Below are 13,620 nucleotides of genomic sequence, written 5' to 3' on the forward strand. Positions count from 1 at the left end.
TAACCAAAAGAAATTTGAAAAGGATTTGTGACTCTTCAAAAGAAAAGCAAAAGTAGTGTTCAGCACTGTTTTGCAGGGAGAGCACTTCAGAGGTGGCACTCACCCTGAGCAGGGAGCAGAGTCTCTTACACCAGCTAAGGGGCAATTCTTTGCCCTCAACTGACTGGACAGCTGGGCAGCCTTCCCACAACTTTCTCTTTGAAATTCCCCACTCTACTGGCAGGAACCAAGGCAAAAAACGGAGGGCTGGATTCTTCAAGTAACAGAGGGGCTTTATACAGGCTCCCAAAAACTGTGAAGAGCTGAAACTACTTTGTGAAAATAACCTGTTATAACCTGGAAGGAAAACGGATTCACACAAAACCGGTAAAAAATCATTTATTATAAAAACCATTTAAACTTCCCATAAAAGATCCGAGTTTGCAATCATTTGAACAGCACAGAATTAAGAACCATTGCACCGCGCCCTTCCTCGGCCCCATTTTCATGGCACACACAGAACTAGATGGAGCCCTTAGCCTCCTGACCTCCATCCAGGCCAGCCTTCCTTCCACAAGCAATGCCATCCTTTCCTGAGGTCAGCCACGAGCAGGCCCGGGCTTACTCAGAGCGCCGTCTGGCCCTAGTTCTGGCTAAAAAGAAAGCAGCTGGTCAGGTGTGTGCTTTCTGGAGAATACCCCAGGGCGGCGGTTTTTAAACGCTGCCCCGCATCACCATCACCTGGAGGGCTTGTTAAATCCCAGGTGACAGTACCCCGTGCCCAGAGTTTCTGATTCTATGGGTCTGGGGTGGGCCCCGGAGTCTACATTCTCAACACGTTTCTAGGGGAGGCTGATTCTGTTGGAGGGCAGGGGAGATGGGGGGGAACTATGCTTTGAATTCCGGAGTCCTAAGTAAGTGAGGGGGCGGGTCCACAGAAGAGGTTTGGTGGAAGACAAGTCCCCTCAAGCGCTACCCTGAAGACTCCCCAGGGACTGCCAACCCTGGAGCGCAGATACCCCAAACCTCCCACTTTGGTTCTAGCCAGAGAATCGCCTGCCGCATCTCGCTCTTTGCACTCTGGAGCCAAGACCCACACCCAGGGGTTCTCAGAACTGGCCAGGGCCCTCAGACTAGGCAACTAGAGAGAGCCAGGAGGGCGCAGGGAAGCGGTATGCCCCTTTCGGGACCCCTGGGCAAATGAAGCGCCCCCACCAGGACCCCTGGCGTCACTCACCTCGATGTCGGCGGAGCTGCGGGGCCCGGCGCCTGATCAGGAAGGCCACCACGCCCCGGCGCCGAGTCTCCCCGATGATGAAGTAAAAGGCTCTGCTCCCGGAGACCATATCCATCAGGATCAAAACGCCGGAGCACCTCTCGTACTCGACCAGCCTCCGGGCCCTGGGGCCTGAGAAGGGAAACAAACGGGCACTGAGTCGCGGGAAGGGAGAGGGTGCGACTGGCAGGACCTTTCCCAGCGCATGAGGTCCGGGCGCACTCACCCAACAGTATAATCGGCATCATCCTCAATTCGACGTAAAGGGCCTCTGGGAAAGGGTGGTTTTCTAAAAACGTCAGGACTAGGTCGCGAAGAAACCTGGAGACGCGGCCCCGGCGCGGCCGCCGGCGCTGGCGGCCCGCAGGGAGGGACATGCCGCCGGAGCCGCGCGGGGAGCCCGGGCGGAGCGGCCCTTTTGCGCCCCGCGCCCCGCCCCGCGCCCTCCCCGCGCCCGCACCTGCCGCTCATCCCGCGGCCCGCGGGCCCCGGGCGTCCCATTCCTTCCATCCTCGGAAAGCACGCGCTCTCAGGCCCGGCCTCTGCCATTCGGTTGCCCTGCACACATCCCAGGCCCTCGGGGCTCCAAGTTTGCGAGGTTCCCGGGCACAAGTCAGCCGAGAGAAGGGCTCCTTGGGTGCCAAGCGCAAGGGACCCGTAAAGGAAGAGGGGTGACGGGTGGCAGCTGAATGGAACCCGCGTCGCCTCCCGGGATTCTAGGATCCCCAAAGTCTCCACGTAGAAGGCCCTTGTCTCGGGCTCCACATTCTCCCGCAGCCGCGGAAACCATACCTTCCCTTGGGGGGGGGGGGGGGGGCCTGCAACCATGGGCGGGCCCTGGCTGTGGAACTTAATGGTGACCTGCAAGAAAACGGAGGCTCCCGAGATGTGAAACAGCTGGTGTGGAGAGGAAAACCTGTAATTGAATGCAAAGCTTTGTGGCTCGAACGCCCGCGCCATCCTTAAGAGACCAGATTCCCCTACCCAGGCATTCTGTGTTACAGATTCGGAACGTCCGCGCTGAAAGGTGGGAGCCGAGAGCAGATGCTGGACGAAGCCAGTCCCCTGGGACCGCAAGGCAGGAGGGGTTCCACCGTGGGCGCCGTTCTCCCCGCCGGGCACCCCCAGGGCAGCTCCAAGGTTCTGATGCCTCATCCAGGCGCGGCCTCCCTCGATTCTTTGTCCCTGAGAGCTGGGTAACCCCTGGCAATCACTGGAACCAGCGCTGGGTGACCCCTGGCAATCACTGGAACCAGCGCTGGGTGACCCCTGGCAATCACTGGAACCAGCGCTGCTGGGGAACCCCTGGCAATCACTGGAACCGTCAGACCAGAGGACGCACAGCTGGATGGAGTCGGTGTGCGAAAAGGTTGACGCACGGTTGGTGGGCAGGCCGAAAGTGTGATCCCATCCCTGGCGCTTTGGGTTGCAGCTGGTGCACCAGCCTTGCGGATTTGGATGAACTTTCTCATCTGCCTTTAAACCGCAGATCTGCGTTTAAACGCTTACATGAAGTATTTTGCGTTGTGGTGGTGCAATTGATAGAATTCGCACATAAGTGGCATCATTTCGGTGAGGGAGGTTAAGTGTTGGAATTCTTTGCAGGATCTGTAATAATTTCCTGAACCTTGCCTTTTTCACACCTGTTCTACTCTGTTTATCGCAGATTATTTATTTTCCCTATTTACTTGCAAACAAAAATAAATATTGCTGCGTTTCCCCCTCTGCCTTGCCAGGCCAAAGGCCTCAGTTAGACAAAGTACCTCTCCTTCAGCCACTGGCAGATTTTTCAATCCTTTCTTTGAGCCTTCACCTTGTCTCTTATTTGCTACTGCAGTAATTTTCAGGACTGTCTATGACCATTACTGTTGTGGCCCAAGAGCCTGACCTACAGTTAGTGGTGAACACTGCAGCCCCTGACTTGCAACTCTGAATTTGGATAGCTCCAGACACATGTGCAGAGGAGGTCTCCCAGAGGTGCCCAATCAAGCTTCACAATTCACCAGAGCTGGTGAGAACAGGGAAGTGGGAGCAAATTGGGGAGATAGTATATATAAGGGATAGTACTGGGTCGATCTTAAAGTACTGATTTGGTCATCTATGGGTTATGTGACCTTAGGCAAGTACTTCTATGAAGTTGGCTTTTCATTTTTTTATATATGTTTCGATTTTAGAGAGAGGAATGGAGAGAGATAGAAAGACATCGGTTGGCTGCCTCCTGCATGCCCCCTACTGGAGATTAAGCCCACAACCCAGGTATGTGCCCTGACTGGGAATGGAACTAGTGACCGACAGTGACCTCTTGGCTCATAGGTCGATGCTCAATGACTAAGCCACACACACTGGTGGGGCCATGAGCTTGGCTTTTATAAACTAAAAAGGAAATACAGCACAACCCTGGATAACTTGTTTTGATCAACTTGGTTTTACTATAAAGTCGATGTAAAAAAAATTAATTTCCAGTCAGGGCCACTGTAGTGTTTGTACATTTCCCCCATGTCTGCATGGGTTTCCTCAGGTACTCCAGTTTCTTCCTGCATCCCAAAGATATGTCAGTGAACTGGCACATCTAAACTGCCCAGAGCCAGTGTGGGTGTGTGAGGGTGCACTCTGCAATGGAATGGCTCCCTGTCTAGGATTAGATCCTGCCTTTCAGCCTGAGCTGCCAGGATGGGTTTCTGCCACCTGAGACCTGGGAATAAATGGGTTGGAAAATCATTATCTTAATCTTTCTTAAATGTACCAGTATGCATATCTACATTTATTTCAGTGTTTAATAGTAGAAATGTTTGGGTCTTTTACTCTTTTCTTAATCTTTAATTTATATTTATTGATGAGAGAGAGAGAGAGAGAGAGAGAGAGAGAGAGAGAGAGAGAGAGAAGCATTAACTTATTGTTCCACACATTCCTGCATTCATTGGTTGCTTCCTGTAAGTGACCTGACCAGGGATCAAACCCAAAAGCCCTGACATATCAGGAAAATGCTCTAACCAACTGAGCAACCCAGCCAGGGCCAAAAATGTTTGGATCTTTAATAAGCCATAGGAACTTAACTCTTATTTTCTTTCTTTCTTTTTATTTATTTATTTATTTTTTCATTTAGCTATCAATGGAACACAATAGTATCTGAAAGTGAAGGAAAAAAGGCTATGGAATCTGCTTGAGATTTTATTCCTGGTGTGTGGAAAAACAATTTGAGCAAATTTAATGGAGAATAGTGAGTGAGAAAAAAGTTACTTCTTGCTTGCACTGGACCAAGTGGAATTCAAAAAATACTGGTTACACATGCCTACTAGATACAAAGAAAGACTGGTTAATAAGCACTTTGAGAAAAGGAACAATAAGAGCAACAACAATAAGAATATAGTGAATATTGCCCTAGCCGGGTAGAGCATCATCCAGATACTACCAAGGGTGTGGGTTTGATCCCTGGTCAGGACACGTACAAGAAACAACCAATGAATGCATAATTAAGTAGAACAACAAATTGATCTCTCTCTCTCTCTCTTATCAATAAATATATTTAAAAAAAATTTTTTTAATATATTCTATTGATTTTTTACAGAGAGGAGGAGAGAGGGATAGAGAGCTAGAAACGTCGATGAGAGAGAAACATCGACCAGCTGCCTCCTGCACACCCCCCACCGGGGATGTGCCCACAACCAAGGTACATGCCCTTGACCGGAATCGAACCTGGGACCTTTCAGTCCGCAGACCGACGCTCTACCGCTGAGCCAAACCGGCTTCTGCTAAATATATAAAAATTTTTAAAAGAATAGCTAATATAAAATACCTGCCTGATACTTTTCTAAGCCTTTAAATTAACTCATTTAATCCTCTTCACTTCACGAAATATCATAATTATAACCCCTATTTTCAGATGGAGAAACCAAAGCACTTGTGCTAAAAGCCCATGATACTTAATCTAGATTTAATTCCTGATCTAATTGCAGTTTCAACCTCTCCCAGAAATATAACCTTAATCAACCAGTTTGAAATCAACCAGCTCTAGCCAGGCAATGTCACATGGCCCCTCCCTTCCCCATAGGAAAAAAAAGACACAATTTGCATGATAAAAAAAACTCTTCTCTATTCTTTCCCTAAATAAAAGATGACCCTGCCCAAAAATAATCTTTCTTTTGTCATTGGGTCCCTTGTCCCACCCTTCTTTCTATAAAAATCTTCCATTTTGCCAATCCCTCAGAGCAGCCTTTTGTTTGCTAGATGGGACATTACCCTAATTCATGAATTGCTTAATAAAGCCAATTAGTATATCCAAATTTTACTCAAGTTAAATTTGTTTTTTATCTTTTGTTTTTTAAACTCAGAATTGCTCCTTTCCACATGCATTTTTTATATAGGTCTGTGTTCATATAGGTAATCCATACATGCAAATAAGATCTTTGGTTAATCTCTTTGTGCCTCCCCTGCCCCGAAAGTCATCCATCTGTTTTATGTTTTCATGCTTCTGACTCTATTTTATTTATTGGTTTATTTTGTTCATTAAATTTCTTGTTCATTTATTTTGATTTTTAGATTAAATTGTTGATATTTATTGGCATTTTATTGTTCATATTTTAATCTCTTCCTTTTTAAAAAAAATATATATATTTCATTGATTTTGTACAGATAGGAAGGGAGAGAGATAGAGAGTTAGAAACATCGATGAGAGAGAGTCATCGATCAGCTGCCTCTTGCACACCCCCTACTGGGGATATGCCCACAACCAAGGTACATGCCCTTGACCGGAATCGAACCCGAGACCCTTCAGTCCCCAAGCCGACGCTCTATCCATTGAGCCAAACCGGTTTCGGCTCTCTTCCTTTTTAAAAAATTTTTGTTGTTAACCCTTGCCTGAGGACATCCTTTCGTTGATTTTTTTAGGGAGAGTGGAAGACAGAGGGAAAGACAGAAACATCGATGTGAGAGAAACACATTGGTTGCCTCCTGAATGAGCCTGTGGGCTGGGGAGGAGCCTGAAACCAAGGTACGTGCCCTTGACGGGAATGGAACCCAAGGGTCCTTTGGTCCACAGGCCGATGACACTAGGGTGCTTCTTCCTTTTTTTAAAGAATACCCTTCAACATTTCATGTAATACTGATTTAGTGTGAGCTCCTTTAGCTTTTTCTTGTCTGGAAGCTCTTTATCTGATCTTCAATTCTAAATAATAGCTTTATTGGGTCATCTTGGTTGTAGGTCCTTGCTACCTGTTTCCCCGAAAATAAGACAGTGTCTTATATTATAATTTTTTCTCCCAAAGTTGCGCTAGGTCTTATTTTCGGAGGATGTCTTATTTTCAGGGAAACACAGTATTCACCACTCTGAATATTTCTTGCCACTCCCTTCTGACCTAAATACTTAATCTGTAGAATCTGATGCAATCTTGAAAAAGAACAAACTTGGAGGTATCACACTCCCTGATTTCAAACTATATTACAAAGCTATAGTGATCAAAACAACATAGTATTAGAGATCTTGCTTCCCAGCATCATCATCATTTTGGCTCAAATAAAATCTTACAGAAAAACAATGTGGTGTTGACATAAAAACAGACACATAGATTAAGAAACAGAATAGAGAGCCCAGAAATAAACCCTCACTTTATATGGTCAGTTCATCTATAAGGGGGCAAGAATACACAATGGAGAAATGACGGTCTCTTCAATAAGTGGCATAGGGAAAACTGGACTAGGTTTTTAGAAAACTGACTACCTGCTGAAAACCTATGGGTGGCTTCCTCGGCATGGTCGACAAGGCTCTGGCCAATTTGCTTCCCCCCTTCTGGCCCTGCCCCTAGGTCTCTGGGGGTCACTGCTGCCACTCTGCTCTCACCTGGGAGTGACTTCCTCCAAGAACCTTCCTGACCTCCCTTTTCAGGTCAAATCCCCATTGCAGTTTCCCAAAGAACCTCAAGCTCCTAAAAAACAAAAACTATGCAGTCATAAAGCCACTGCCTCTTAGAGCCACATAATGCCCCAACCAGGTTGAAATGTTCTGGAGGGCCAGGCCCTCCTGTCATCAGAGGTTGGTAAACTTACTCCAGCCCACCGAGACCACGGCAGCAGAGATCCTTGGTCCCCGGAGGCCAGGCATAGTCCCCTGGAGCTCAGAAAGGGAATGAGGTCAGTTTGGGCTCTCATAGGAGCATTTATACCAGCTTGGAACCTTCCCCTTCCCTTCACTCAGATGAATCCTGGGGAGGGGATGTGATCGATGGGTCTTGATTTTTTTAATCAGTAAAATGGTAATATTGAGAGAACTGAGTTAATGCACCAGGCAGTTTCGGTTTGAGTTCCACCAGTAATCAGTGTTGGCTATTTCCTAGCCACTTATAGACCAAAGGATTTCATTAGATTGGATTTCATTTTTTTGTTTCCAGTCCTACACCATTCATTGCCCACTGACTCTTTGAAGGGTAATTTGAGGGTTCCACAAAGCAGACTCCATCAAGAAGTACTAAAGCCGAAACCGGTTTGGTTCAGTGGATAGAGCATAGGCCTGCAGACTGAAAGGTCCCAGGTTCGATTCCCATCAAGGGCATGTACCTTGGTTGAGGGCACATCCCCAGTAGGGGGTGTGCAAGAGGCAGCTGATCAATGATTCTCATCGATGTTTCTAACTCTCCCTCTCTCTTCCTCTCTACAAAAAAATAATAAAATACATTAAAAAAAAAAAAGTACTAAAGACAGGAAGACTCTTCACCTAATAGCTCAGCAAGAAAAGTTTGCCAATTGTCTCTGGGTGAGGTTGTGGGGAAAGAGGCAATCTTATATATATTGTTGCTGGGTGTGAAATTATGTCAATCCCTTTGGAAGTTAAGTTAGTAGCATCTTGCAAATTATATATGATCTTTCCTTTGCATCAGCATTCTCTCTGGGAATTTAACCTATAGTTCTCTGATGGACATGCCATCAGAAGACACTCATTATTAGTCTTCTATTTCATCATTGGTCAATCTTTAAGAATAGTCAACACTTGCTACAGTGTGATGCCTGATTTAAGTTCCCTGCCTATATTAACAGTGAAACCTCACAACTTCATGTGGAGTCAGATGCTGTTATCTTCAATTTGGAGACTGAGAGGATAGAACAACTTGACTCAGGTCATAGGGCCAGAAAGTTCCCCAAGTAAGACTCATTTTGGTTTGGAACTACTAAGCTACTAGGAAAAACTGTAGTCCCCATTTTGATAACCCTCAACAAATCAGGGGTGATCCCCACCTAGAATAATGTCCTTATCTACCTGCAATTTCACATACCCTTTGGGGTCCCCATACAGCAATTCTGTAAGTGTGACAGGGACCCCCAAAACCCCTTTTCAAGAGGTTGGTTAGGTATGTGGAAAAGGATATAAAACTGCTATGCTAAGAATTGATTGTTTGTTTTATAGAATAGTTGCTTTTCATTGTATACATAATCTACTATAGGGCTATTATTTTCTTAATCTCACCTGAGGATATTTTTCCCACTTGTTTTTCAGAGAGTGCAAGGAAAAGAGAGGGAGGGGGAAGAGAGAAAGAGAAACAGATGTGAGATATATGGATGGATTGGTTGCCTCCCACACAGACAACCAGGGCTGGGGATCAACTTGCTACCAGGTACCTACTCTTGACTGGGAACTGAAACCAAGACTGAGTTGCAGGCCAACGCTCTATCTACTGAGCAAGACAGGCCAGGGCAGAGCTATTATTTTTGAGTCCGGGTCCTTTCCAAACCCTATATTGACTGGTTTTGGGTTGGATATGCATCTCAAAACTTTGCTCCTAGACACCTACCTTCATACACACACACACACACACACACACACACACACACACGTTCTTGGGCCTCCACAATTAGTTTTTTTGTGTTTGTTTTGGTTTGGTTTTTTTTTGGGCGGGGGAGGGGGGTCATTTAAGGCTTAAGTACAAGGTCCACCTTAACTGTGATATTATCTCCAACCACATGTCGAGGAATTTTTTAACATTTTATTCTTTAATTAGCAACCCTGGGGAAGAGTTACATCAGGACTCATGAGGCAAATGCAAAAATCCACAACAAGCTGTTTTCCCTTGCTGGGTGGGGAGCAAACCTACTCCAGATCTGGCCACAGCCTACTGTCCACACCCTGATCCCAGGTTACGTTGGTTGCAAACTGGCTGCACTTCAGCTAAAGGCTTATTTAGCTCGAGGGCATTCATGGCGTCCTCAAGTTTGAGCATCCCTGTAGCAGAAAGCAAAGGTAGGTGTGGTGAGGAGAGGGAGGCAAGAGCCTGGCCAGTTCTCAGCCTCTTTCAAGGTCCTGGTCCAACGTTCTGGGCCTGGGATTCTCAGGGACCTCGGAACATGGAACCACTGGGCCCATTCCAACATCCTCCAAGAAACTGGGGTGAGGGGGTTGGGCAGGGGTTGGGATCTCAGAAAACTTACCCTGTAAGACCAACCCGGGGCCACCTCTCATCAAAGTCTTCCTCCAAGGCCCCTAGGACCAGCCCATGGTCCTACCCAAGAGTCAAGGGTCATCCCATCACCTGGGGCCCGAATGGCTGGTGATGCCCGTGCGGCGGTTGCAGGAAGGAAGGGGGGTGGGGGTGAGGGGGGCTGTAGGAGGGGAAGGGGTGAGGGGGGCTGTAGGAGGGGAAGCGAAGCTGAGCCCCCCCCCCCCCCTTCCCCACTCCTGTAAAGGCTTCTCACCTCGCTCCCACCTCAGGCGGTGCCTCTCGGCCATGGACTGCAGCATCCACGTGGTTCGGAGTTTGTACAAGTAATTGCCGTACACCTTGACCTCGGTGAGGTTCGAGGATCCCAGAACCTTCAGCTCGAGCATGGTTCTGCTCACTTGCTCGATGTATGGGATTCGAGATCCCCCGGGGCCTGTTTGGGGAAGAGGATGAGCGCTACGCGCCCTGGAGGCCCAGACGCTGGTCCGGCCCGGGTTGGAGGCGCCCGGGGGTCCGAACCGGGCTCACTTACCAAACATGGCTTCCAGCAGCGCCGTCTGGACCCGGAACACCTGAGGACCTCTCAGGTCCTCGGGAACTTTCACCCACGGCGGGATATCTTTCCGTTTCGGCAGCGTCCCCATCTTGGATGCCTCGAAAGGAAAATCCCACTCGGAGTGATGGTAGGCCTAAGAGAGGAGCCCGCGCCACCGTGGCCGCGCCAAAGTTGAGCCCTGGGCAGGCCCCGCCCCCATCCAGACCCCCCACCAGCCACCCAGGCCCCGCCCTCCAGCCAGGCCCCGCCCCGGAAAGGCCCGCCCCCGGCCTGGAGGCCCAATCCTGGACTCACAGGGTCCTGCTTCCCACGCCACCTCCTCCTGCCTGCACTCTGATCTAGCAGGTGACCTCCTGCACCCTCCCGAGCAATCCTGGGCCCAGCTGTCCACAAGCTTACAAGTTTACAAGGGTTTCCACCTGCATTGACTCTTCTGCACCAGAATCCCTGGGCCTTGGAAGTTCATGGGACAAAGGAGCTACTCTTGCCCCAGGAACGAGTGTTTAGGCCTGAACCCCAAGAAAGTGGAAATCCAGGAGGGTGGGGGAGGTCTGTTTGTTTTTGTTTTAAATATATTTTATTGATTTTTTACAGAGAGGAAGGGAGAGGGATAGAGTTAGAAACATCGATGAGAGAGAAACATCAATCAGCTGCCTCCTTCACACCCTCCACTGGGGATGTGCCTGCAACCAAGGTACATGCCCTTGACTGGAATGGAACCTGGGACCTTTCAGCCCCCAGGTTGACCCTCTAATCACTGAGCCAAACCAGTCAGGGCTGAAAATCCAGGTTTAAGGGTGCGAGGGGCTGCCGGGGGGGGGGGGGGGGCTGCCAAATCGAGGTCCAGCCTTTCAGCCTTCCACGTTCCAAAGGAGGGTCCGTTTCCTTCTTTGAGGGTTGGATCCTGGGTCTTCACATCGCAGGTGTAAATTCTGGGACCTCAGGAGTAATTTCTGTCATTTAACAAAGAGGAACACGAGATTTAAAAATTCATCATCTTAAAGGTACTCCAAAGTACTCCCAGTGTTCGAGTTCCTCGAAGCCCCTGAGTCTGGAACTTTTGAATCTATTCCAATTTCAAAGTTTATCTGTGCTCTGCCTGGCCACTAGAACCAAACCGTATGGTCCAGACCTCTGGCTCTAAATAAACTGGTCTATTTATTTTTAAAAAATATATTGCTTGCCCTAGCTGGCTTGGCTCAGTGAATAGAGCATCATCCTGCAGACTGAAGGGTCCCAGGTTCGATTCTGGCCAAGGGCACATGCCTGGGTGGCGGCCTCCATCCCCAGTAGGGGGGCGTGCAAGAGACAGCCAATCAGTGATTCTCATCATTGATGTTTCTATCTCTCTCTCCCTTCTCCCTTCCTCTCTGAAATCAATAAAAAGAAATATATTAAATATATTGCTTGAAGCGATGCACTGGATTCACCCAATGAGGGTATGATGTCAATGTTTTAGGGCTTCATGGATGGAGATAAAGCTGGATCTGCCCAAGGCCACCTGGGAACATCTATCTAGCAATCCCTCAGCTGGCTATTATGACCATGGCTTATTTGAAAATTCACATTTTTCTACCCTAAAAATTATAAAAACCAAACCTTTAGTCCTTTCTTAGGCTTCCAAGTTCCACTTTCAAACCTTATTATCCCATTCATAAGCATAGAAAGTTGTTTTTTTTGTGTGTGTGTGTGTTTTTAACCCCCAGCTGAGGACATGCTTAAAGAGAGGAAAAGAGAGAGAGAAACATTGATGTGCATCAATTGGTTGTCTTTCATACAAACCCCAACCAGGGATGGAACCCCGAAACTCATGTATGTGCCCTGGCAACCTTTCCCTGCACAGGATGATCTTCAACCAACTGAGCCACTCTGACCAGGCAGAAAGTTGTGTGTGTGTGTGTGTGTGTGTGTGTGTATGCGCGTGTTTAAGTATATTTTATTGATTTCAGAGAGGGAGAGAGAGATAGAAGCATCAATGATGAGATAGAATCTTCAATGGGCTGCCTCCTGCATGCCCCACACTGGGGATCAAGCCCACAACCTGGGCATGTGCCCTTGACTGGAATTGAACCCTTCAGTCTGAAGGCCAACGCTCTGAGCCAAGCCAGCTAGGGCAAGGCAGAAAGTTTTAATGATTACATTTAATGGTCTCTAAATATCACAGGTTCCACTAACAAACTTAATTAACTAAATATCCCCATACTTGGTAAAGAGCATTGCAAGGTACTTTAAGTCTCAAATAACTTCTCAATTACCAAATAATTCCTATAAGTCAAATAAATAAAACTTATTCATATGCTGAACCTGAATTTCTCTTCAAGAATCCAATACTACATATAAACTAAGATTTCATCTTAACCCACATATCTAAATCAATTAATTATATATTTTAAATTGGAATTACAAAACCATTTCTCTAATATGTTAAATTATCTAAAATATTATAGGAAAATAAAATACCATGCATATGGATTCCTTCTTTTTTAACCTCTCTAAAGAATACAGTACAATAAACTGCTTATACTAAAATGTGTACTATTTGGCCAATTTTGACATGGAGAGACATCCAGTGGAAACTTCATTTAAATGCAGATTTTTTAAAACATAATTACTAATATTATGGTTTTAATTCTCTTAAATATTTCTATACCCAATTCTGAAACTTCAAGGAAGTAAAAGATCTGCGCGCGCACACACACACAGAAATGACAACAATATGCATAGAACTGCAAGTATCCTTATGTCAACTAAGGGGAAATATCATCCTATATCATTTTGGTAGAAGAAGTAGATTTCAGACTAGAGATTTTCATGGAGATGCTTCCTGGATTTGATATTTAGATTTCAATTTATAGTTGCTGTGTTAATGACTCCATAAGCTCCAGGGGAAACAGTTATGGAGCCCAGATCCTTGAGTTTCAGTTTTACATTCCTCTAATCCTTCTGCCTACCCACAGGGGTTTATAAGTTCATCCTGTGACCTTTTGTTTTGTTTTTAAATCATGTTTCTTTTCTTTTTTTTTTTTTTTTTATTGATTTCATAGAGGAAGGAAGAGGGAAAGATTGAAATGTCAACGATGAAAATCATTAATTGGCTACTTCCTGCACACACACACCCCCACCCACCGGGACTGAGCCTGCAACCCAGGCATGTGCCTTTGACCAAAATTGAACCCGAGACCCTTCAGTCCCCAGGCTGACACTCTATCCACTCAGCCAGACCAGCCAAGGCAATCCTGCGGCCTTTTGAATTGATGCTGCCTTTCTTTGGCTCCTGATGCATAGTCTGCTTAGGTCCCAAGACTGTGAACCATGTCAAACACCTACAAACTTCCCATGTACTTCTTTGGCCAACAGAACTCCGGAGGATTGAAGGATAAACCTGAATT

At 46.9% G+C, this 13,620-nt stretch overlaps 2 protein-coding genes across 2 annotated transcripts; both read right to left on the reverse strand.

The window, feature by feature from the left end:
• Positions 1-363: 363 nt before the first annotated feature.
• LOC311626236 (uncharacterized protein) lies at positions 364-1,642 on the reverse strand. The gene is made up of 3 exons (XM_084891306.1): positions 1,482-1,642; positions 1,217-1,387; positions 364-632 (listed from the first exon to the last, which is right to left on the reverse strand). The coding sequence occupies exons 1-3, from the start codon at positions 1,630-1,632 to the stop codon at positions 601-603; spliced, it is 354 nt and encodes a 117-aa protein (XP_084747432.1). The 5' UTR covers positions 1,633-1,642; the 3' UTR covers positions 364-600.
• Positions 1,643-9,348: 7,706 nt separating this feature from the next.
• DPPA5 (developmental pluripotency associated 5) lies at positions 9,349-10,427 on the reverse strand (the record flags this gene model as incomplete). The annotated part of the gene is made up of 3 exons (XM_084890220.1): positions 10,208-10,427; positions 9,929-10,108; positions 9,349-9,458 (listed from the first exon to the last, which is right to left on the reverse strand). Exons 1-3 carry the CDS (start codon positions 10,317-10,319, stop codon positions 9,349-9,351), a joined length of 402 nt encoding a protein of 133 aa, XP_084746346.1. The 5' UTR covers positions 10,320-10,427.
• Between the last annotated feature and the right edge of the window lie 3,193 nt (positions 10,428-13,620).

Source organism: Pipistrellus hanaki (assembly GCF_964339955.1).
Source record: "Pipistrellus hanaki genome assembly, chromosome: 7".
NCBI lineage: Eukaryota > Metazoa > Chordata > Mammalia > Chiroptera > Vespertilionidae > Pipistrellus > Pipistrellus hanaki.

What these genes read in the sequence shown, in the direction of transcription:
- LOC311626236 (XM_084891306.1), bottom strand. Translation starts at nt 1,632, where the DNA reads ATGTCCCTCCCTGCGGGCCGCCAGCGCCGGCGGCCGCGCCGGGGCCGC. An exon ending in GATGCCGATTATACTGTTGG is followed by an intron (nt 1,388 to 1,481) that starts GTGAGTGCGCCC and finishes TTCCCTTCTCAG; the next exon opens with GCCCCAGGGCCCGGAGGCTG. An exon ending in GCAGCTCCGCCGACATCGAG is followed by an intron (nt 633 to 1,216) that starts GTGAGTGACGCC and finishes CTTTCTTTTTAG; the next exon opens with CCAGAACTAGGGCCAGACGG.